The sequence below is a fragment of the Schistocerca nitens genome, chromosome 8 (assembly GCF_023898315.1).
Source record: "Schistocerca nitens isolate TAMUIC-IGC-003100 chromosome 8, iqSchNite1.1, whole genome shotgun sequence".
Taxonomy (NCBI): Eukaryota; Metazoa; Arthropoda; class Insecta; order Orthoptera; family Acrididae; genus Schistocerca; species Schistocerca nitens.
In genome coordinates this window covers 39,553,458-39,578,645 of record NC_064621.1, presented here as the reverse complement: position 1 = coordinate 39,578,645, position 25,188 = coordinate 39,553,458, and the positions used below count along the sequence as shown (strand labels likewise).

The following is a 25,188-nucleotide window of genomic DNA, read 5'->3' as shown; positions in this document are numbered from 1 at the left end:
ATACCAACTTTCAATTAGGTCGATTATGCTGTCATGTATTTTCAGTTTTCACCCATGTCAGTTTTCTCTATTAATTATGTTGCACACACACACACAATACGTTTCGCAGTTCCTGTTACATATATACATTTTTTTGAGTCATCAGTTTTCTGGTTGGTTTGATATGGCCAGCCACTAATTTTTCTCTTGTACCAGTCTCTTCATTTCAGAATAGCATATACACCCTATGTCTTCAGTTATTCGTTGGTTATTTTCCAATCTCTGTCTTCCCTTACAGTTTTTGCCCTCTACAGCCCCCTCTAGCAGCTTGCAGTGTATTCCCTGATGTCTTAAACTACTCAGACTGGTAGCACTAATGGGCATTTCGTGCAGCTGTTTCAGCCTCATGATCCGCCCCATCTTCATGCGGCTGTTAGGCTTGTTAACACGGGGCTCGTGAAGGCACTGATGGCAGAGGGCGTGGCTCCATTGCAGTGGTGCCAGTTTATCAGTAGATCGGGTTTTACTAGGCATGGCCTGCACCTCAGTGGGTATGTGAAGGGGAGACTAGCAAAGCTTTATGTGACAGTGTAGTGGGTTATGGTAGGTGTTAGAGCTGCACCCTTTTTAGATTGAAGTCAACTGATAGATATACCTGCTTAAAAGATGTCCCTGTAACTAAGAAGTCACCTTCAGAGGACGTCATGTTTCAAAGTAGAGAAGAAATTATCATATTTCAACAAAATATAAGAGGTATTAGAGATAAAGTTAGTGAACTGCGTATAGATGTTGACTCTGAAATATTGGAGTACCACTTAAATAATTTGACGATTCAGAGGCTTCCTTTACCAGGATACAGATAGAACTGGTTCTTTTTCAAGGAGTTCCTTGCAGAGTGGGGGAGTGGCCATGTACGTAAAAAACAGTATTCTGTTTGAGTCCATAGACGTATCACGGCACTGCACTGAACAGATATTTGAATGTTGTGCAGGGGCAGCTGAATTTAGTGAAACTAAACTTCTAATTGTTGTTGTTTGTGGGTACCATAACTCTGACTTCAGAGCATTTATGATCAAGCAAGAGAGGGTTCTTGATTCACTTTATAGGAAGTACCAGAACTTAGTTATATGAGCTGACTTCGGTATTAATTTTGCATATGATTGTGCAAGAAAAAGGATGTTGGTACATCTTAACTCATATGATCTGATGCAGACTGTGTTTTTTTCAACTAGGGTACTGAGAAACAGTAGCACAACCATAGATAATATTTCTGTTCATTCTTCATTACGAGATGGGCATTCTGTTAGGAAAAGGGTGAATGGTCTTTCAGACCATGATGCACAAATTTTTACATTAAGATGCTTTTGTACGCAAAAAAATGTTACATAGAATTAAAAACTATATAGGAAAGCCATTCCAGCTGCAATAGAGAGTTGTTTATACCTCGTCAGGGAACAAGAGTGGCAGGATGTTTATAGTGCCAATAACATAGATGACAAATGTAATGCTTTCCTTAACACATTTCTCATGCTCTTTGAGAGTTGCTTTCCATTAGAACGTTCTAACCGGGGTTCTAGCAGTAAAATGCATTCTGGGTGTCTGACTAGTGGGATAAGGATCTCTTGTAGAAAAAAGTGGGAATTATATTAAAATGTTTGAAGTATTCACAAACAAGCTACAGTAGTCCAATACAAACAGTATTGTAAAGTGCTTAAAAATGTTGTTAGGGAGGCAAACAGTATGTGGTACGCAAATAGAATAGCTAATTCATATTATAAAATTAAAATCATATGGTCAGTTGCGTAGGAAGTGTCCGGTCAGCAGAACAAGGTCGGCAATATAAAGTCAGTTCGTAGTAAAAGTATTTATGTTATTGATAAATCAGATAGATGTACAGTATTTAACAATCATTTCTCTGAGCATTGCTGGTGAATTAAATAAAAACTCTCTTGGCAAATGCGTTCCCGAGATTTATGTCTGAAATACACCTCTGTGATACTGACAAGGGGGTGATTGACTCAATAATTGAATCACTGAAGACTAAGGACTCTCATGGATATGATGGAATATTAAAATGCTGTGCTGCACATGTTAGCCCTGTATATAGGCATATTTGTAATTTTTCCTTGAGGAATGGTCAACTTTCTGAATGATTAAAGTACTCACACTAAAGCCGCTTTATAAAAAGGGAGAAAGGATTAATGCAGACAATTTTAGACCTATTTCTATGCGATCAGCGTGTATGTAAAGATAATTGAGCATTTTGTATCACACAATTTGCTATCAAATGTACAGTTCGGCTTTAGAAGTGGTTTAACAACTGAAAATGCTATATTCTCTTTTCTTTGTGAGATACTGGATACGTTAAACAAAAGGTTTCGAGCGCTTAGCATATTTTTTTTATTTAACTAAGGCGTGCGATTATGTTGATTACAAAATATTGCTCCATAAGTTGGACCTTTACGGAATATGGGGAGTAGCTCACAATTGGCTTATTTACAGTGTTGAGACTGACTGTGATTTTGGGTCTGAGTGGAGTACAGTCAAATGGGGGGTGTCCCAGGGTTCAGTGTTAGGGCCACTCCTGTTCCTTATTTATATAAATGATATGCCCTCTAGTATTACGGGCAATTCTAAAATATTTCTGTTTGCTGATGACACGAGCGTGGTAGTAAAGGGTGTTGCGTGCAACGATGACTCGACTTCAAATAGTGAAGTTCATGACATAAGTTCATGGCTCGTATAAAATAAGTAACGCTAAATCACAGTAAGACTCTGTTTTTACAGTTTCTAACACACAATTAAAAAAAAAATCTGACTTTTTAATTTCACAGAATGGGCATATGATTAATGAAACTGAACAGTTCAAATTTCTAGGTGCTCAGATAGTCACTAAACTATTGTGTATAGCCCACTTTCTTGTTCAAAGACTTAATGCTGCCATTTTTCTATTTGAACGCTATCTGAAGTAAGTGATCGTTCGATACGAAAATTAATGTACTTTGCTTATTTTCATCCACTCATGTCGTATGGTATTGTATTTTGGGGTGACTCTTCCCATTCTAAAAGGATATTTTTGGCTCAGAAAAGGGCGGTAAGGGCAATAAGTGGTGTAAATTCACGAACTACTAGTCGACCCCTCTCCACTAGTCTGAGTATTTTGACATTGTCCTCTCAATATACGTAATCTTTACGCACGCTTCTTGTTAACAATATCGTCGTATTCCCAAGAACAAGCAGCTTTCACTTAGTTAATACTCTGCAGAAACCGAACCTGCATTTGGATCGGACTTCCTTAACTCTTGTGCAGAAAGGTGTGCAGTATACTGCTGCATCCATTTCCAATAAGCTACCACAAGAATTCATAAATCTTAGCAGTAATCCAAGTGCTTTCAAATTGAAACTGAAGAGATTCCTCGAAGGGTCACTCGCTCTATTTTGTTGAGGAGTTCCTAGAAAAATTTAGCTGATTCTTTTGCTACAAAATATTATTGATTGCGTTTACTTAAACTTATAGCTTGACTTTTTTTGAGTTCATAAAAATTTTATATTTATCTGTTATTACTTTTATGTTGTAATTTCATGTACTGACACGTTAAATGACCTTGGAGATGTGCTTCTCAATGTGGTCCTACAGAACTTGACGTGTAAATAAATAAATAAATTAACACATGTCCTATCATGATGTTCCTTCTTCTTGTCGGTGTTGTCAATATGTTCCCTTCCTCGACGATTCTGTAGGGAAACTTCTCGTCTCTCATATTATTAGGCCATCTATTTTTCAACGTCCTTCTGTACCACCACATCTCGACTACTTGGAATGTCTTCTGCCTAGTATTGTCCTACACAGCTTTTAATCAACCATCTCGAATCCTCAGCAGCAGGAAAGAGTAACCAATATTAGATCTGAAAACATAGTTTTAGAACCAAAAGTCAAACCTTCACGATAAAGAGTAGAATTCTGGAACTGTTGTAGTTAACGAAATGAAAACGATACCTGTTAAAGGAAACCATTTACCACTGATAGCACAGAACCCATATTCCTCTGGCAGTAAGCTTCATTTAATAGATGCATTAAGAGTTATTCGTTCGGCAACGTTTTTATCCTGACAAGTGATCCCGAGAGGTTGCGGATATTCCTCCGCGGTGTTCTTAAGCCGTGGTGCACGCTTCAGGTTCTCAGCCTGCTATCTTCACGAATCTACGAGGGAACCAACTGTGCTTGCACAATTTCAGGAACACGCAGCAAAGCTGTATCAGAAGACACAATCATCACCGCACGCCCCCATGCGAAGAATACCGAATGCTTTATGCTGCCCTTGGCACTTCCTGACAGGCAGTAGGACCATGCGAGTTTATTTTTAGTATGTATCACTTTAAGGCACGCTTGAAGACAGCCAGTACACCTAGACGTCCATACTACCTACCACCACAGATCAGATAACGGCAGACACATTTTCGGATAATTTACTCCATTCAAACGACCAACGGGAGCAACCTACCCAGAAGAAGCCTTCGAGCCAGCGGTCACCAAAACCCAGGCAATAATTACAGGCCGAACCACCCGCAGCTTCCAACCAGACGAGTTGCACCTTACCATATACGATCGTCGTATCCAGTTAACTAAAACATTAAACTATTTTGGAGTAATACTTGATCATTGAGTAACATGGAAGCTCCATCTACTAACCATTCGACAGAGCAGCCCACAGTAGACGAAAATTACTAAAACTATTTATCGACTGAACATGGGGATTTCACCCCTCCCCAAACATCCGCACGTTGATCGGACCCATCCTTCCCTTTATCACGCGCTAGGGATCCTCAAACGCCACGCACTCCGCCTAGCCTCTACCAGATTATAAAATTCGCCAGCCTATTCTTCCATCTTGAATACCTCCGAGTATCCTACGTTACCCGTAAACTTGATACTAACCACACACTAGCATATCCCCTGCTCACTGATACTGGTACTGTGACGCACTTCTAGCACCACATTTCCCAATGCTACATCTCCACACCCTTCACCCAACGGAACATTAATCGCCTTCCCGTACCCGACCATGTAACCCACCCTGATATATACACGTTCTACCAGATCTAGAAGGTTCCTTCCGTCCAGCCTCGTCAGGGCTCCCTTGCATTCCTATCCTCTCCACCCACTTCGTCAGTCTTGTTTCGGAGCCTCACCGTTCTTTCCGTTACCCAGTCCCTCCTCCAAACATCCACCCACATAGACTCCCTCCTAGACAATAAATGCTAAGTTCCCATGATACCCTTATCCCTGACAGTCTAAATTCACTGATCTCTTCACTTGTCTATGTCTCTATTTTAATCTGTCAACAGATCGCCTTTCCGTTTTATCTTATGTAATTGTGTATCTGTTTCTATATATTTGTGTGCAACACTTTTTCCTTTCATGAGTGTCTTTATTTTAATTAATAACCAAATGAACCTTTTATATTTTAACTTATGCAACTGACGATAGGTCTTTTATTGTAGAAAACGTTTATTTTTGCCAACCGCCATATCCAGCTGTTATATTATTTTTTTTAAATTTTTTAAATTGCATCCACTGACATCCCACTCCAGATCCATCTGGGGGAGCGGGGGGTGGGGGGGTGGGGGGGTGGGGGGGGTGGGGCGGAAGCGGACGAAATAAAAATGAACGGAAGAGAGCTCCAGCGACCATGCCACGGTGTCCCATCTGCTGGAGCACAGACGAGTCTGCACCAGGCCGCATCGCTCCGGTACGCCGCTCAGAAGCCGTCAGCGCTCTCCCTGGGACACAGTGCTACGGTGTAGCTGAGCAGCAGTGGTTACGTCACGACCTACCTGAGGATCTGCGTCACGATTCAGACCACGACAGACTCTTGTAGTTGCTACCTTCACACTGATATCAAGGACGATCATTTCTGTTATCGTTTCGCTGGTGAGACTGCAATAAATATTCATTCTCGAGTTAATTGTGGAATTATCAATCTATACGTGCAATACAGACTACCGTACAACCTACGGACATAAAACTATCTAGAGAATCTGCTACACAGATGAAGTATTCACGTTATCCTTGCTTGTCTCTGCCACAGTGTAATTGCCACACAAGTCATGTACAGATCACTGTATTTAGTTTCTGAACTATCTCCAAAAATACGTAACTGCAGTGCTGTTACTATTTTTCGGCCCTGTGGAGTTAAATACCACTACTACCATGGCTGTTCCGCATTGGCTGCGCAAGCCATGATATGTAGAGCTAAGCGAAAGACCACTGTGCAGCAGTGCCATCAGACTGTATCCAATTTGCGAGAAAAAAATTTTGGATTGAAAGTGTTTCTCAGCACATGAGGTCAGATATTCTGTTCAGAAAAGGAAAGGAGTAATATTAGGCCATGTGATCCAACTTGGACAGCTAATCAACTGTTCCTCGGTTTTGAAGACAATCATAATGAATTGAAATGGGAAGACGAACATCAACCCGAACATATATAAAGACAGCTTTATGAGATCCTTAAGTACTTAGTTGTAGAGACCGAATAAATAACTGGCTCCTTAGGTAACTGCCAGTTTGTGTCTCGCTGAGACTCCACGAAGCTTCACTGTCCATTTTCAAACTGAGAAAAAGTCTCCAAGGCCTCATTATTTTTGTCCAACTAAAGAATGGCATCACTAGATCCTAATGAACACGTTTCTCGAAAATTGACGTAAGTACAATAATTATCCATACAGATATTTACTGGAAAAAAACCCACTGTGGTTCCGAAACTTAATACCACTAAAATCGTTGGTACGTTATTAATTTGAAGAATTCATTCTCTACTTACTGTAGCAGCAAGCTTAGTTGCAGCTATGGCTGACATTTTTAATTCGACTCTGCTTAGTGTATCGTTGCTGTGTACAGCCACCTCTGTGGTCATTTCAACACTAAACAAGATAAAACAGTCTTAGGAGTCTACCTAAGCTCAGGAATGTGTTTCAGACATAACCGTTCCGCCTGAATTTACATAAAAAGTTTTCATACATTCATTGAGGGTGCCATCAATAAATTCGCTCAAAGCAATGTATTTTACATCCCTGTAAGTTACCATATTTAAAAAAAGGAATAAATGAAACATTACAACGGTAACAATCGATAAAATATAAACGTTCTGTAGCTGCTAACTTCCTTTTAGTACGAAAGACAGAATTTTGGTCTACATGTATACTCTATGGTAAATGATTCTTCTTTAAAAATGATTTATTACCTACTTCGGCATGAGGCAGAAATAGATAATAAAACTAATTTAAAAAGCGGTCACTGTTAGTCCCTAAGGCAGTCTCTGTGGGTCTTCTTGGTTTAAATTTGATGTTTTGTAAGTAGTGTAGCTTTCATGACAATCGCATGCTAGAAAATAGACCCAAGCCTGTTTGTTGTCTATAAAAAAGAACATCTCAATTACTGGTGCCACGAGAGCCCGAAAGCATCGCGGAGACACCGCACTGTCTTCTGAACACGGAGGCCATGCATTAATCCGGTACCTTTGTGAACGAATATTCTCACAAATTAAAAAAATAAATTGGGTAATTAATGGTCTCTGTTTCAGACATGACTATAATACTCTCTTTATGCATAAGTAGCATCAGAACATTTCATAACGAGGAAATTAATTCCTGGGAATGAAATAAGTAAGACTCGAGGCAGAATTTATTTTACGATTTTTTTTATTTCTTTCGTTATTGTGAAGCTTGTACATTTTGTTACAATAACGTTTGGAAGAAATTCTCTTCGCTGATATGTGATGGACGTTATGTGCCATGGTGTAATGTCTGCAGTCGGCTTTTATGACGAAAAGTTCAAATCAGTGACTCCGTGAATCTGCGGAAAAACCAAACACACCTGCATTAGTAAGAAGCATGAATACTATTGGTATGAATCAGATGACTTGACACTGAAATCTTTAAAATTAATATGCAAACATGGAGAAACGGTGGAAAGTTGAAATTACTGTTCAGCTGCTAAAACATATAAGACCATGAGATCGAAGAAAACAAACGCTCTATTGAAATATTATGGCAAAGAGAAAAGTTCTCGAACTGTCGGAGAGATAGAAGTCTTAAAAAAGTACAAATTGGTATAACTGTTAGGATCAAAAGCCATACACGATGACCAGTACTGTTTGAACAAGGTGATGCAGCTTCGGCAATAATGTGCATATATTTCACCACTGCCCGCAAATTAATATGCCAGCCGAAACTGGTTTTATATGTAAAATTATGGCGAGTTTGACAGACTACAATAATAAAATTAAAAATAAATGAGTATCGTCCGTAGCTGTTCCTATATATGTTTTGTCTAAAACCTAATCGGTGTGTTGGAAAAGGGACCATTTCCCAGAAAGTAAATTTTACAGGAGACACAAAAAAACCGATTTCACAACAGGTTTAAGCATTGTGTCGTAGAATTGCTCTACAGCAGTTGGCCTCAGAGTGAAACAATATACACCAATACAACTATAGTCATTGTCAGTAATCCAGTTGAATGTACTAGAGATGATTCTTTTTCGAATTATTACTTACTTTGTTAATATTAGATTGGTACAAATAATAACGTAAGACAGGTGACAGTTTCACCTGGGGGCAATTTTCTTTTCACGGATTTTCAAATTACATGTATTTTCTGTCTTTCGTTTAATGGTGAAAATGATATACAGTGGTGCTATAATATTCATTGTTTAATATTGCGTGTCACTATACAGGATGTCTGTTAATAAATGCGTAACTGAACTCTATGGTGTCATGTTTCTCTTGAAAAGGATCCAGAGAAAAACGTTTGATGAGAAAGGTGGGTGCCACCTCTATGGAATTTTGACGGAAAGAAAATACGAACCGAACATATAAACAATGTTTTTGTGGTGTCACCGCTAGACACCACACTTGCTAGGTGGTAACTTAAATCGGCCGCGGTCCTGTAGTACATGTCGGACCCGCGTGTCGCCACTGTGTAATTGCAAACCTAGCGCCACCACATGGCAGGTCACAAGACACGGACTCGACCTCGCCCCAGTTGTACGGACGCCATAGCTTGCGACCAGACGCACGAAGCTTTCCTCTCAATTGCCGAGAGACAGATAGAATAGCCTTCAGCTTAGTCCATAGCTACTACCTAGCAAGGCGCCATTTGTATCAGTGCTTATAGCTTACTACTATTCAAGAGATGTATTCCAACAAGAGAATAAAAGTTAAGTAACATCTACGTACTTTTCTTCTTATTCATTAATAAGTCTCATGTTCCAGAACTTCAAGCCCGTCTGCGTTAGTTTAGCGTGCACCTAGCTACCTCATTGTGTCTATGCTGAATGAGCTAGACACAACAGTTTTAATCTGTTTAATATTAATTCAAGAAATTTTGTTGGTTGGTTGATTTGGGGAAGGGGACCAAACAGCGAGGTCATCGGTCCCACCAAAAATCTTGTGCTCCGTTTTGTTACTGTGGGCTCATTGAATCTAATCAAAATCGAAGCACTTAATGGAAGCTGGGGACTCTCTGCTGTGGTGACGAAGAAAGATCAACGGACAGCATTTCCTGGAACACAAAATAGATTCTGCTGGCTACATTGAGAAGGGTGGTGCAATAATTTGCCGAAACTATGTAATCTGCTGGACCAACTGTATGAAAAAGTCACTGAGAAGACGTCACAAGTGGAGAAGAACATATTATTGTTTCGTTAGAATAGATTGACGTGCCCACAACTGTGTTTAATCAACAGTAACATTGAGATAATGAGGAAGAAATGGCAGTCATGAGTTTTACGTAAATTCCAGATACACGCATCAACAACTGCACTCCTGACTTTTGGAGTAATTACATTGTCTTTTAAGACGAATACATCGTAGAATAAATGAAACTTACCTGAAACATACACTTCCACTGCGAAGCGTAGAATTATTCTCGTTGCCGTAACACACCTTAATTAATATACTGTTAATAATGAGAGCGTTATCCTGATTAATGCAGTTTCCCAACTTGTTCAAGCAATACTGGTAGTGTATGACTCTTAAATATACTAGCTGTACTAAAATTTTAAGGTTTTGAGAAACTGATGGTTTTAAGAAAAAATTAGGCCACTCTTGCATAACTTACCCCGGCTTTGTTCTCAAACTGATGGCTTCACTGTACCTTGGGCAGCTTCACAACAGACGTTTGGTTCTGGTGCTGGTGTGTTGTAGCTTCACATTTTGTGATTTCTTTCATATGTTCGCTTCCGTGTGCTTAGTAAATCTTTGTAACAATTGTTTAGTAATAAATCGTTTCGTACAATGTACCAATGAACGCAAGAACAATCTCCCAGTCTCGATCCCAGGAAATCCCTGGCTTTGTGCTGCGAAACTGATTCTCAGGTCTGTTAACAGTGACGCAACAGCTGTATCATTAGACTCCCCCTATCGTGAAAGTTCCAACAGGTTCGCAGCACAATTTGGGGGGATTGTGCGTCAAAAGTTAGGTCTTCTTCTGAGTAGCTGCTGACGAAATGATGTACGACTAGCATTTCTTCTTCTTGCTATCGCTTAGCTATATCTTCTCCTGTTTTCTGAGGCAGATACCAGTCGCACTTGGAGTTGTTGTACGTAGACTCTACGAAAGAATCAGTCAACAAGGCCATTAATCGTTAGCTTTTGTTTTCAAGTAGAACACCAATAGTGTTAACAACAATATCGACGGCAGCAATACGCCCATAGAGATAAGGAAAATGGAATCAAGTTCATAGAATTCTTTGGGATTGGTAACCACAAAAATATTTTCGTTTTTAATTTTCGTGAAAGCGTGAGGCGACTGTGCAGAGGTCTCTGCTCTGTGCTTTATAGGAACTTCTGTAGTAAGGTCTAAGAGACTTTTTGTAGCTGTATCGATTTTTTGTTCTACGAGTAATTCTGTAACTGAATTTTTGGAGTCGATGTGATTTCCTGTAACCGTTCCCAAGTATGTCACAACTGTACTGACTTTTTGGTCTTCGACATGTAACTGTGTGAGAGAATTTTTGGAGTCGATCTCTGGCCCCGCAACCGTTTCAGAGGGCGTCACTGCCGTACTGACTTTTTGGTCTTCGATATGTAATTGCGTAACTGAATTTTGGAAGTCGATCTCTCGCCTTGTGTCCGTCTCAGTAGATGTCACGTGTTGCGGTGAATTATTCGAGGTATCAGAAGGCGACTGAGCGCTGGAAAGTTTGGCTGTTCCAGAGAACGCCTGCGAGTCATCACAGACGACCACCAGTGACGGATAAGATCGAGCGAGTCTCCGCTTGACGCCCCGGCAGTCGAGGCCGGGGTTGCCACTCAGGTGGAGGACCTTGAGAGCTGGCAGTCCTCGCAGGTCGCCGACATCGACGTCTGCGATGCTGCAGCGGTCGGCATCCACAGTCTCAACGGAATCGCTGACCAGCGCGGGCAGTCGACGGAGACCAGTGTTGCCAGACAGATCGACACGGCGCAGATGGCGGTTGCACTCGAAGCTGGAGGGGTCCACCTGATGAAGTCTGGAACAAACAGATGAGACCTCGACTACCGCTCCCTCTCGACGCCTAGGAGGAATTTTTCTAATATATGAGAAATTAAAACTATGAAAAATCTCAGCTATTATGTAGCTTCTAACCAGATAATCAACAATGCAGCACTTGATACGTGAACAAGAGGAATGGTGTGACTAAGATTATTATTTTACGATTAAAATAAGCTGCTGGCAGTTGAAATTGCAGCACCGTTACCGAAGACTGTGCCGCTAAAGCGGAGTTATTGAACGTAGTTTTCCGAAATTCCTTCACCAGGGAAGACGAATGGAATATTCCAGAATTTGAAACACAAACAGTTGCTAGCATGAGTTTCTTAGAAGTAGATACCTTAGGGGTTGCGAAGCAACTCAAATCGCTTGATACGGGCAAGTCTTCAGGTCCAGATTGTATACCGATTAGGTTCCTTTCAGATTACGCTGATACAATTGCACCCTACTTAGCAATCATATACAACCGCTCGCTCACCGATAGATCTGTACCTACAGAGTGGAAAATTGCGCTGGTCGCACCAGTGTTTAAGAAGGGTAGTAGGAGTAATCCATCGATTTACAGACCTATATCATTGACGTCGATATGCAGTAGGGTTTTGGAGCATATATTGTATTCAAACATTATGAATCACCTCGAAGGGAACGATCTATTGATACGTAATCAGCATGGTTTCAGAAAACCTCGGTCTTGTGCAACGCAGCTAGCTCTTTATTCGCACGAAGTAATGGCCGCTATTGACAGGGGATCTCTAGTTGATTACGTATTTGTACATTTCCGGAAAGCTTTTGACACCGTTCCTCACAAGCCACTTCTAATCAAGCTGCGGGCCTATGGGGTCTCGTCTCAGTTGTGCGACTGGATTCGTGATTTCCTGTCAGGAAGGTTGCAGTTCGTAGTAATAGACGGCAAATCATCGAGTAAAATTGAAATGATATCAGGTGTTCCCCAGGGAAGCGTCCTGGGACCTCTGCTGTTCCTGATCTATATAAATGACCTGGGTGACAATCTGAGCAATTCTCTTAGGTTGTTCGCAGATGATGCTGTAATTTACGGTCTAGTAAGGTTACCCGAAGACCAGTATCAGTTGCAAAGCTATTCAGAAAAGATTGCTGTATGGTGTGGCAGGTGGCAGTTGACGGTAAATAACGAAAAGTGTGAGGTGATCCACATGAGTTCCAAAAGAAATCCGTTGGAATTCGATTACTCGATAAATAGTTCAATTCTCAAGGCTGTCAATTCAACTAACTACCTGGGTGTTAAAATTACGAACAACTTCAGTTGGAAAGACCACATAGATAATAGTGTGGGGAAGGCGAACCAAAGGTTGCGTTTCATTGGCAGGACACTTAGAAGATGCAACAAGTCCACTAAAGAGACAGCTTACACTACACTCGTTCGTCTTCTGTTAGAATATTGCTGCGCGGTGTGGGATCCTTACCAGGTGGGATTGACGGAGGACATCGAAAGGGTGCAAAAAAGGGCAGCTCGTTTTGTATTATCACGTAATATAGGAGAGAGTGTGGCAGATATGAAACGCGAGTTGGGATGGAAGTCATTAAAGCTAAGACGTTTTTCGTCGCGGCGAGATCTATTAACGAAATTTCAGTCACCAACTTTCTCTTCCGAATGCGAAAATATTTTGTCGATCCCAACCTACATAGGTAGGAATGATCATCAAAATAAAATAAGAGAAATCAGAGCTCGAACAGAAAGGTTTAGGTGTTCGTTTTTCCCGCGCGCTGTTCGGGAATGGAATGGTAGAGAGATAGTATGATTGTGGTTCGATGAACCCTCTTTCAGCACTTAAATGTGAATTGCAGAGTAATCATGTAGATGTAGATGTAGATGAGGACCGTCAATGAGGCATCCAACCCATGTCTAATTGACACGGAGTCTACTGCATGCTTGGAATTCAATTGATTAACATTTCAGTGCACAATGTGGGAGTAGTAATGCAACACATTTATTAAAAATGCGAAATTTATTGTGGGACATTGCGAAATACTCCGGCTTCAGCCCCTATAGTTTCATGAAGTTCCCATAGGTGGCGGCGCTATATGTAGCCTTCAAAATGGCGTCCGTAATGGAGGTGCGATCCACGCAGATACTCCCCATTGGTTTCTTTTGGCGGAAAACCAGAGCATGGGAGATACGCACCTGCAGAATGTCTACGGAGACCTGTCTGTGAACAAAAAGCACGGTGAGTCGTTGGGCGAGGCGTCTGACATCGTGGCAATATAGTCTCGCAGACCTGTCCAATCTCACGCGTATCAGACGGACGAGCACAACTGTGCCTCCTGCAGTATTGCATGTGCGGGTACGCTAGTTCGATGTGACGACAGGTCATAATCAAACACATCGCTGCACAAGCGGACATCTCCGTTGGCAGTGCTGACACACTCGTTCGCCGCTTGGGGTACTCAAAGCCCGCTGGCTTCTTCGCCGCATAACAGAAGAACACAAAGGTCAACGAAAGACCATCTCAGCTGAATTCTTATGCGTTACGAGGGTGATCGTTACAATTTTTTGTCGAACATCCTCACAGGCGATGAAATATGGGTTCATCACTTCGTACCGAAAACAAAACGGCAATCGACTCAGTGGCGCCACATCGCCTCTCCTCTGAAGAAAAAGTTCAATGCCGCACCCTCAACCGGAGAAGTTAAGGCTACGGTCTTCTGGGACTCTGAAGGACTTATTCCGTATGAAGTCCTCCTTCATGGTACAACGATCAAGTGTACTGTCCTACCCTCAGGAAATCGTTGAAACGACTTCAGCGCGTTCGTCACCAGGGAATGTTATTCATCCACCATATAGCCTGGATTTCGCATCTTCCGATTTCCACCTGTTTGGCCCAATGAATAATAAACTATGTCGGAAGCAGTGCGAGGATGATGGGGAATTTATTAATGGGGAAGTTTTTGATGCAGCCAGACGTTGCCTCTGACATCGGCCGGTAGTGTGGTACCACGAGGGAGTATAGGCCTCCCCACTAAGGTGGCGTAAGGGTGTCACACTGAATGGAAATTGTAGCCGAAAGACTGCGGAATAACATGGTGTATTGGAATTCTGAATAAAATCAACTTGCTTACAGACAAAAAAAAATATTGCACTTCCTCTTGTAGATCTGTTATATATATATATATATATATATATATATATATATATATGTGTGTGTGTGTGTGTGTGTGTGTGTGTGTGTGTGTGTGTGTGTGTGTGTGTGTGTGTGTGTGTGTGTGTATGCCTGGGATCCCCCAGAACCCTGCATCGATTTCAATCAAATTTAGCACAGAAACAACAGAAACGACATGCCTAACGAGTAGTGGCGCTATAATACCTCCAGAAGGAGTGGAGGCATGGGAAAAACCGTGTTTTCCCATCCCCTGCCGCATAGGCTGCCATGCACACCAGACATGCGTGGGTATGGTATTGGACAGCCACACCAACCTGTTTTGCTGAGAACCCTACATGTCAATAGCAAGAAACGGTTTTCCAGTCCTGCGTGATAGGCATTTTGTGTTGGAGTAATATCGGCCTTCTCTATCAATCTGCTTTGCATGGCAGTCTGCATGTCAAAGGCAAATATATACAGCCCATGCTACATGGACGGCATGCTGTGCTTTACTGAACTGTATTTCAGGGGCTAGCATGCTAATGAGCATGGCTAGGGACAGTTTGAGATGGATAGAGGGAGAGGAGGAAATGTATAGAGGGGAGGGGAACAGGAGGAGATGCATGAGGCAGTTGGAAGGTGTGCAGGGCTAATAGACAGGTGGAAATGGAAGAGGGCAAGGCGGAAAGAGAGAGGGGGAGAGAGATATGGTCACAATGAAACGAAGATACTGTCGGAGAGATGCGTTGAAAAGTGGACAAAGAGACGCTGGAGCAGATGAAGAGACACAGAGATTTGGGAGGTGGAGATAAACAGAGGTGGGAGGAAGAGGTGGAGAGAGGGAGGAGAGCGTGTGTTCAGTATAAGTGTGGAATCAATACAAAAGGTGGAGCCACGGGAAAAAACTTAATTCTCGATATAGGAAAAGATCACACAGTGGGGTTTTCATTCAGAAATCGCATTTGTATGTTGGTTATGACTGTGTTATGTCTCGTGTAAGAAGGAGTAATGGAAATCAGCACATGTCAGAATAAGCATCAAGAAAGTGGCGTATCAAGCCTACTGTTTGTTGTACGGCTGTATCGTATCTCATACCGGTCAGGATCGTGGGAATATGGAACATGGTGGAATATGGAATAAATCGTTTCAGAAAGACCATAATTGACGCCATGTTGGGTGAAATGCCAGCATGGTAACCACAGCAGCGGCTTCCACTGACATGATGGTAGAGAGAGATGAGCCAGCAGTGGTGCAACCGATATTGAAAACAGGAGTAGCACCTTATCATCTTTTCAGAAGTCGCAGTTTGCATACAGCATCACGATCAAGGCACTTGGTCTACGGAGGCCCTGAGGAGAATGAACTTTGCCAGACTGTGTTCGTCAGAGTCATACGTGCCAAATAGTTGTTGTTTGGAGTACCACTGAGCACAAAACGCGCATACTTTGGGTTCGCTTATCTGGTACATGTCATAGCGGCTGCAACGTTCCTGTCATGTTAAAGCTGATACCTGTGCCCTTTCTTCGAGGTGTCTGTGACGTCATCTTTGAATAAGGTAATACAAGGATACACACCGCTGATGACATGCTGACCTGTCACCTCCAGCGGTCAGTGTGACTGTCATGCGAAGGGTCCAGCTCCGCTTCCCAGTCGAGTCGAAGATTTCATTCGCTCTAAGTGTCGTCCTCATCATTGTTTTATCATCATCGACGTGCAAGTCGCCGAAGTGGTGTCAAACAAAAAGACTAGCCGTAGGCGACCGTAAATGCTATACAACCATCTCATTCCATTTGCGCTGATCTAGCTCGGTACAGAGAGTGTTCTGTTGCTTCTCAGGCCAGCTCGTTCTCCAGATCTCTCACCAGTGGAATACATCTGGTTGTGGCACGCCACCAAACGCCAGCCCCTAAGACTGAAGAACTCTGGAGTTGAGTCGATGGAGCATGGAATCGTGTATCTGTCATACTAGGTGTTTCAAGCGGTGTCCAACCAGGTTAGAGCCACTGAAGCTGCCAGTATTATGGGATAACGGTATGCAAATATACAATTGTCGTTGGAACTAGACGCATGGCATATTCCATTTCAATATTTCGAGATCCACAGCATCAAAAGTCTGCCGAGAATATAAAATTCCAAGAATTGCCTTCACCATGGTCAACGAAGTAGCCGCCGGCCTTCATTTAACGACTGAGAGCAACGGCGTTTGCATAGAGTTGTCAGTGCTAAGAGCCAAGCAACATTGCGTTAAATAACCGCAAAAATCAATGTGGGATGTACGACGAACGAATCCATTAAGACAGTGCGGCGAAATCTGACGTTACTGGGCTATGGCGGCGGATGACCGACACGAGTGTCTTTGTTAACAGCAGGCATCGTCTGCAGCGCCTGTCCTGGGCTCGTGAACATATCAGCTGGAACCTAAACGACTGGAAAACCGTGATCTAGTCAGGTGAGTTCCAGTTTCAGTTGGTAAGTGCTGACGGTGCGGTTCGAGAGCGGCGCAGGCCCTACGGACCGACGGACAGAACTTGTCAACAAGGCACTGTGCAAGCTATTGGTGTGGTCAGTATTTACATGGAATGAACTGTGTCTTCTGACCCAACTGACCCGATCATTGACTGGAAATGATTATGTTCGGCTGCTTGTAGAGCATTTGCAGCCATTCATGGACTTCATGTCATTTTTATGGATGACAATGCGCCATGTCACCGCGATTTGTTTGAAAAACAGTATGGACATCTCGAGCGAATGATTTGGCCACTCACATTGCCCGATATGAACCCCACCGAACCTTCACAGGAAGTAATTGAGAGATCAGTTCGTGCACAGAATCCTTTACTGCCAACAATTTCGCAATTATGAACGGCAACTGAGGCGGAATGGCTCAGTATTTCCGCAGGAGACATCCAACGGCTTGTGGAGTCCATGCCACGTCGAGTTTCTGCACTATGCCGGGTAAATGGAGGTCCAACACGTTTTTAGGGGGTACCCCATGTTCTTTGTCACCTCACCAACAAGCAGTGTGTTGAAATGTCGTGTGGCGAGGGCCTCCCAACGGGTAGATCTGATCGCCTGAGCCTTTTGAGGTGATGGCACTTCGGCGACTTGCGCGTCGATGAGGATGAAATGATGGTGATGAAGGCGACACAGACACCCAGCCCCTGAGCGGAGAAAATCTCCAACACGAACCCAGGGCCCGCGGCATGACGAGCCAGCGCGGTGTCCGCTTAGCTACGGTGGCGGACACAACAGTGTATTGTAACAAAGTATATAATAGCTCATATCAGTGAAACTGCCCGATATCCCAATGACTGAGGATCGACAGATCGATAGCTTTGAATATATACATATCAAACAAAGTTTTTCATCACCCCGGTTCCCTGAACTCCTTAAGATGACGTTGACTGTGGATATTGGATCACAGACACAGTCCAAAGATGTAAAAAACCATTCATGAGCAGCGCCTATTAGACGGAGGTGGTCCGACAGCCGATCAGTTACAGTCATTTCACCAGCAAGAAGGTACACGGTTTGTGTTGTTTGTAGTTCAGCCATGCCTAGATGGTCAATACCGCGGTTCGATCGCAGCCGCATTGTTACTTTGTGCCAGGAAGGAATGTCAACAAGGGAAGTGTCCGGGAGTCTCGGAATGAACCAAAGCGATGTTGGTCGGACATGGAGGAGATACAGAGAAACTGTCGATGACATGCCTCGCTCAGGCCGCACAAGGGCTACTATTGAAGTGGATGACCGCTACCTACAGATTATGGCTCGGAAGAACCCTGACAGCAACGCCACCATGTTGAATAATGTTTACAACGTGGTACAGATGGGTCCAACAACATGCCGCATGGACCGCTCAGGATTGCCATCATTTTCTCTTCACAGATGAGTGTCGCATATGCCATCAACTAGACAATCGTCGGAGACGTGTCTGGAGGCAACCCGGTCAAGCTGAACGCCTTAGACACATTGTCTAGCGAGTGCAGCAAAGTGGAGGTTCCCTGTTGTTTTGGGGCCGGCTGTTGTGGCCGATCGGTTCTAGGCACTGCAGTCTGGAACCGCGCCACCGCTACAGTCGCAGGTTCGAATCCTGCCTCGGGCATGGATGTGCGGGATGTCCTTAGGTTAGTTAGGTTTAAGTAGTTCTACGTTCTAGGGGACTGATGACCTCTGATGTTGTCCCATAGTGCTCAGAGCCATTTGAACCATTTTTGTTGCTTTGGGGTGGCATTATGTGGGGCCGAACGGCCTTGCCGCAATGGATACACCGGTCCCCGTGAGATCACAGAAGTTAAGCGCTGTCGGGAGTGGTCGGCACTTGGATGGGTGACCATCCAGGCCGCCATGCGCTGTTGCCATTTTTCGGGGTGCACTCAGCCTCGTGATGCGAATTGAGGAGGTACTCGACCGAATAGTAGCGGCTTCGGTCAATAATACCATCATAACGACCGGGAGAGCGATGTGCTGACCCCACGCCCCTCCTTTCCTCATCTTCCACTGAGGATGACACAGCGGTCGGATGGTCCCGGTAGACAACTCGTGGTCTGAAGACGGAGTGGTTATTACGTGGGGCTGACGTACGCCGCTGATAATGGAAGCGGCCGTAACGGCTGTAGGATAAGTGAATACCATCCTCAGACTGATAGTGCAACCATATCGGCAGCATACTGGCGAGGCATTCTTCTTCGTGGACGACAGTTCGCAACCCCATCGTGCACATCTTGTGAATGACTTCCTTCAGGATAACGAAGTCGCTCGACTTGAGTGGGCAGCATGTTCTCCAGACGTGAACGCCGTCGAACATAGATTGGATAGGGCTGTTTATGGACGACGTGACCCAGCATCCACTCTGAGGGATCTACGCCGAAACGCCGTTGAGGAATGGGAAAATCTGGATCAACAGTTCCTTGAACTTGTGGATAGTATGCCACGAAGAATACAGGCATGCATGCATACATACAAGAGGACGTGCTACTGGGTATCAGAGGAGCCGGTGTGTACAGCAATGTGGACCACCATCTCTGAATGTTTTGCTGTTTGGTGGAACAACATACAATGTAGGGGGCCATAGACACGGGTTCCCAGGTAGATGCCGTGTTTCTTGACGTCCGCAAGGCGTTCGATACAGCTCCCCACAGTCGTTTAATGAACAAAGTAAGAGCATATGGACTGTTAGACCAATTGTGTGATTGGATTGAAGAGTTCCTAATATAGCAGGTCAGCAACTGGAAGCAGTCAATTCCATAAATTATCTGGGAGTAGGCATTAGGAGTGATTTAAAATGGAATGATCGTATAAAGTTGAACGTCGGTAAAGCAGATGCCAGACTGAGATTCAGTGGAAGAAACCTAAGGAAATGCAATACGCTTCTTCGCCCACTGCTGGAATGCTGTTCGGAAGTGTGGGATCCGTACCAGATAGGGTTGATAGAAGAGATAGAGAAGATCCAACGGACAGCAGCGCGCTTCGTTGCAGGATCATTTAGCAATCGCGAAACCGTTACGGAGATGACAGATGAACTCCAGTGGAAGACTCTGCAGGAGAGACGCTCAGTAGCTCGGTACTAGCTTTTGGTGAAGTTTCGAGAACATACCTTCACCGAGGAGTCAAGCAGTATATTGCTCCCTCCTACGTATATCTCGCGAAGAGTCCATGAGGATAAAATCAGAGAGATTAGAGCCCACACAGAAGCATACCGACAATCCTTCTTTCCACGAACGATACGAGACTGGAATAGAAGGGAGAACCGATAGAGGTACTCAAGGTACCCTCCGCCACACACCGTCAGGTGGCTTGCGGAGTATGGATGTAGATGTAGATGTAGATGCATGGTTTTCATGAGCAATGAGAAGGGTGGAAACGCTGTTTATACTGATCTCTATTCCGGTTTGTGTACATCTTCCGGATATCTCGGAACCGAGATGGTGCAAAACTTTTTTGATGCGGGTATTATTTGTTTCCGCTCAGCCATAAGAATGCTTATCTCATTCTATGCCTCAGGTGGCGCGCCCACCTGTTGTTGCTCAAGTCGAGGACGGTGAGAGCTGCGAGCGAGCAGAGTGCGCGTGCCGCGACGCTGGTGAGGGCGCCGTCCGTGACGGAGAGCAGCCGGAGGCGCCGCAGCTGTCGGCCGCTGAAGGCGTCGCCGCGGAGGACCCGGATGCCCGTCCCGGAGAGCTGCAGCGTCTGCAGCGTCGCAGGCAGCAGGCGCGGGGGCGCCGTCACGCGGGGGCCGTAGCAGGCGAGCGCGACGTCTGCGTAATGGGCGGAGACCCAGCGGCAGGGGGGCGAGGCCGCCAGGGAGCCGCCGGCAGCGACCAGCAGCGCCAGCAGGAGGGGGACGAACCGCGACCGGAAGTACTGTGCAGCAGACAGCGAGTGTCGGTGCGCGCCAGTTCAGGAGTGAGGGTGCCAAAGTGGGTCACCATTTGCTCTAGGTTTCCTGTATTTGCGGACGTGACTCCACCAGTGGTCGGTCACATGCAATGGTCCACGAACACACGAATCACTCCACAATGAGATTTTCACTCTGCAGCGGAGTGTGCGCTGATATGAAATTTCCTGGCAGATTAAAACTGTGTGCCGGACCGAGACTCGAACTCGGGACCTTTGTCTTTCGCGGGCAAGTACTCTACCAACTGAGTTACCCGAGCACGACTCACGCCCCGCTCTCACAGCTTTACTTCTGCCAGTACCTCGTCTCCTACCTTTAAAACTTTACAGAAGCTCTCCTGCGAACCTAGGCAAAGGTCACGAGTTCGAGTCTCGGCCCGGTACACAGTTTTAATCTGCCAGGAAATTTCACACGAGTCACTCGATTGCGAAAAGCCGATCTCGAAAGAGTCTTCACAGAAAGTAGTAGTCTCTGGCGGCTGGTGACCGCGTGCTAATTTGCCACAGCACTCTGTAAATGTCATCCAGAAAATTTCCCATATAGCATTTGACGTTCATTTAGACCCCACACCCATCATAGTGATACCAAACGCGTTTCATAACAACTGACTGTAAAACTGTGAATCCAGTCTCATCCTTAAACAATGTGAAAACGACATCTGTCCCCTGCAAGTAACATTCGTTGCTGGCACCATCCTAGTTTGTCCAAAAACTCTGAAACAAAAGCGTTCGACAAATAAACCAGGTTCTCAGTTGCCACGAGACCTGTCGACACCTCTCTTCATCACAAGTCCCTACACCTACACCTACACCTACGTCTAATTGTTGGAGACATCACGAAATTCATGATCGGTGGAAGTATTCTTACATTCCAAAGACCACACAACGTCCAACAAATGTCACTGCTGCCCATTCCGCATTTCATTCATACCCTCAAGCCGACTATCCCTGTAATGTTCACACCCCTTTTCAACGAACACAGCCATTTCTTCTGAAACCTGTTCTGAGCTGAATCACTGACGTTATACCACAATGCCACCATTACAGCGTCCTCAACACAAGTACCTTCTCCCAGACAATATTTAAAATATATTTATGCATACTCTGTCCAAATACAATACGTTAATCCATAATGATACATTTCGTCGAGCTTATCATACAATCTGAACTTATCCACATGTACAAAACTTAGCTGATAATCCAATTCCCATAGCTTATGAAGGAGATGCTATTGGCGACCAGATGAGCCACCAGGCAGGACCACAACGACTGTTCGGTATGCCCACTAAAAGCCTCAACCTTACTCATTTCTTCCAAATTTAAAACTTCCATAGTTTATTCTATGCAAATCTTAATGACGGAGTTAGTATACGAATACCACCCAAGATGATGTAATACCGCTCGTGCTGCATGCTCATCCTGGTAGCGATCCACAGCTCAAAAAAATATTACTCCCATAGTAATTACAAGGATTACTAAAAATTCACAGATAATTAAATAGGAAACCATTTCCTAATGTCTAACTTCTCTGACGATAGTCGTTATGTTGGTTGTTTCTTGGAACAACTCTTGACATGCCGCAATGTCCTACACCCCAACTGCACATATCTGTCTGCATCCACCCAAAATGTTTCACGAGCTCTACTACTCACACTTGAGTCGCTCCGATATCACGTTCCTTTCTACGAACTCGTCACAGACACATTTTTATTCCAGTTGCGATCACAGAAGTGCACAGCGAATTACTAAAAGCAGTATGTCAAATAGATGTTTCACAAAACATACAATACTGCTACTTGTCACCAGTTATTACTTGTTGTACCTGAGAGGATGTTCTCATTTATCTACAGAATTCATTACCTCCCTCTACGATGTGGTCTTCCACGCAGGGTCCTACCCTAAGCCATGAGGTCACTCCCATCCCACTGTTCATTACACCCGGAAAACCTCCTGGTGATAGTTCCCACACCAACATAGCAGCATAACACTGCCTCCCCACCTTTACAACATCCATCCCCACCCAAAAAAATCCGTCGAAATGACACAGTAATGGCAGAATTCACACCCATGGCTCTAACAAAACTCTAAGAAAAGGCGATAATACAGAATGTATGAACTACCAGGTAACTTAAACCCAACCAGCAGTGCACCGAACTCACGCCTTCGTTCCCCGTCAGAACTCGAAATTTCAGTCTTTGAAGTGATGAATTATTCCAATTTTCTGTTCTTATAGTTTTCCGAAATACAGGCACACACACACACACACACACACACACACACACACACACACACACACACACACACACACACACACACCCCTCAGCCCTCCCTCAGACTTCTTGACACCCCAGGCTCTTGATGAGAGTTAACATAACGCGTTAATTGCTTCCATGGACCTGCCTCCGTGAGGCACAGACGGCTAATGAGAACTTCCTCTAATGCTTGTAATGAGTTGGAGAACAATTCAGTCGTGTTCGGATGGTGCCTGGATTCAAATCTCTGTCCGGCCATCTCCATACCGATTTCCAGTGATTTCTTTAAATCGTTTTGACAAATACTTAGATATTACCTAGTCTATTACTTCCCTTATCTTTACGTAAAAGATATAGTACTATAGAAGTAAAACACAAATCTGCCTGTTTACATATCGAGTGATCACGATGTGAACAATTCTTTACGGAAAGCAAAACTACTTATAATGAAAGTTAAATATTCGTTTTCTTTGAAATCTGTCCTCTCTAACAGTACACAAATCATATGAAGATACTTTGAAAACTCTAAAATGGGATATCCTGACATCTGGTATTCAGGAATCAGCCAGATCGAAGGATCAGTTAATTTGCTGTATATGTTTCTGACTGATTTCATGAAGCTTGGTTCACGAATACTACGCTGTAACATGTCAGCGACAAGATCAGACGAAACGGGCCACACACTGAGGGTGAGAAAGGAAACAAACCGTATCGTTTTAAAGGAACTATCACACCATTAGATTGATTTAAGAAAACTACGAAGGCAAATCTGTGTGAACCGAATTTAATTTCATCCCACTCCTCTGGATTGTACAAGAGAAGGTAATAACGAAAGCTGGTGTTTAATACCCTGCTGACAACAGGGGTCATCTAAGACGGACAAAAAGCTCGGATTTTGAGAGAACGGCAGGTGAAACAAGTCGCCATCAGTGTCTTTCAACGTACTGTCAGAAAATTGCTTAATCGTTCTACTAAGGAACTTTCCGTTAATGTAAAACAGTTTTAATCTACATGGTTAAGAAAAGCAAGTTGGTTGACCTCTTTACATGTTTAGGAATCAAAAGAAAATAAGCAAGAATGAAGTTGGATACTTACCATTTGGAGGTAGTTTTCTAATGTGTGAAGCTACAACACACCAACTCTAAGCACCAGAACCAAATGTAACGTGACCTTACTTTTCATTTGCCTTATATAGAAAGAAAGCCGATAAGTGCTGATAAATACTGATAAAATCCTGCTCAGCGACGTTAAGGAGGACGTCTTGGTGGGGCTTATCTCCAAGAGTCAGATTAATGGCCTCCACACGACCAGTGTCACGATTTTGTGACTGTTGCTTCACTTCGAAGACAGCTGTGATGCGACTCCTGACGCTTGTCAGTCTTCTGCAAGTCTCTTGATCTCTGTACAAGTGCTGCAAGCTACATACACTCTTCCTCTACTCTTTCATCCCATTGCCCTGGCAGTCTATTTTCACTTTTAGTTACTATGAAGCTCTTCTCTCCCCAGTTCTCCGCACTACTTCTTCACCAGTTACTCGGTGTATCCACTGAATCATTGGTATTCCTCTGTAACTATGTATTTCCATAGCTTCCGATTTCGTGACTGATTTGTTGTCAACGTTTCATTCCCGTAACGGGCTACTCTCCAGAAAGTGCTTCAGTAAAAGACTTCTTAACACTTAAATTTATAATCAGTTACTTTGCTGCCCGAATAGCAAAACCCGACTATCACTTTTAGTCTATCACTATCTACACTCACTACAGTATGATTTAATTCGAGTATTTTCCAGTACACCACTGGTTTAGTTGCTAACCATTCTATAACCTCTTTTAATGGCTCTAAGCACTATGGGACTTAACATATGAGGTCATCAGTCCCCTAGACTTACAACTACTTAAACCGAACTAACCTAAGA

The 25,188-nt window shown here is 43.7% G+C and overlaps 1 protein-coding gene across 1 annotated transcript; it reads right to left on the bottom strand.

The window, feature by feature from the left end:
* Positions 1-7,659: 7,659 nt before the first annotated feature.
* Positions 7,660-24,447, bottom strand: LOC126198933 (uncharacterized). The gene is made up of 4 exons (XM_049935571.1): positions 24,369-24,447; positions 20,642-20,988; positions 10,097-11,489; positions 7,660-7,831 (listed from the first exon to the last, which is right to left on the bottom strand). Exons 1-3 carry the CDS (start codon positions 24,369-24,371, stop codon positions 10,616-10,618), a joined length of 1,224 nt encoding a protein of 407 aa, XP_049791528.1. The 5' UTR covers positions 24,372-24,447; the 3' UTR covers positions 7,660-7,831; positions 10,097-10,615.
* Positions 24,448-25,188: the final 741 nt, after the last annotated feature.

Coding starts and splice junctions, on each gene's coding strand:
- LOC126198933 (XM_049935571.1), bottom strand. Junction 11,490..20,641: donor CTCGACTTGAGCAACAACAG/GTGGGCGCGCCA, acceptor TGTTTGTTCCAG/ACTTCATCAGGTGGACCCCT.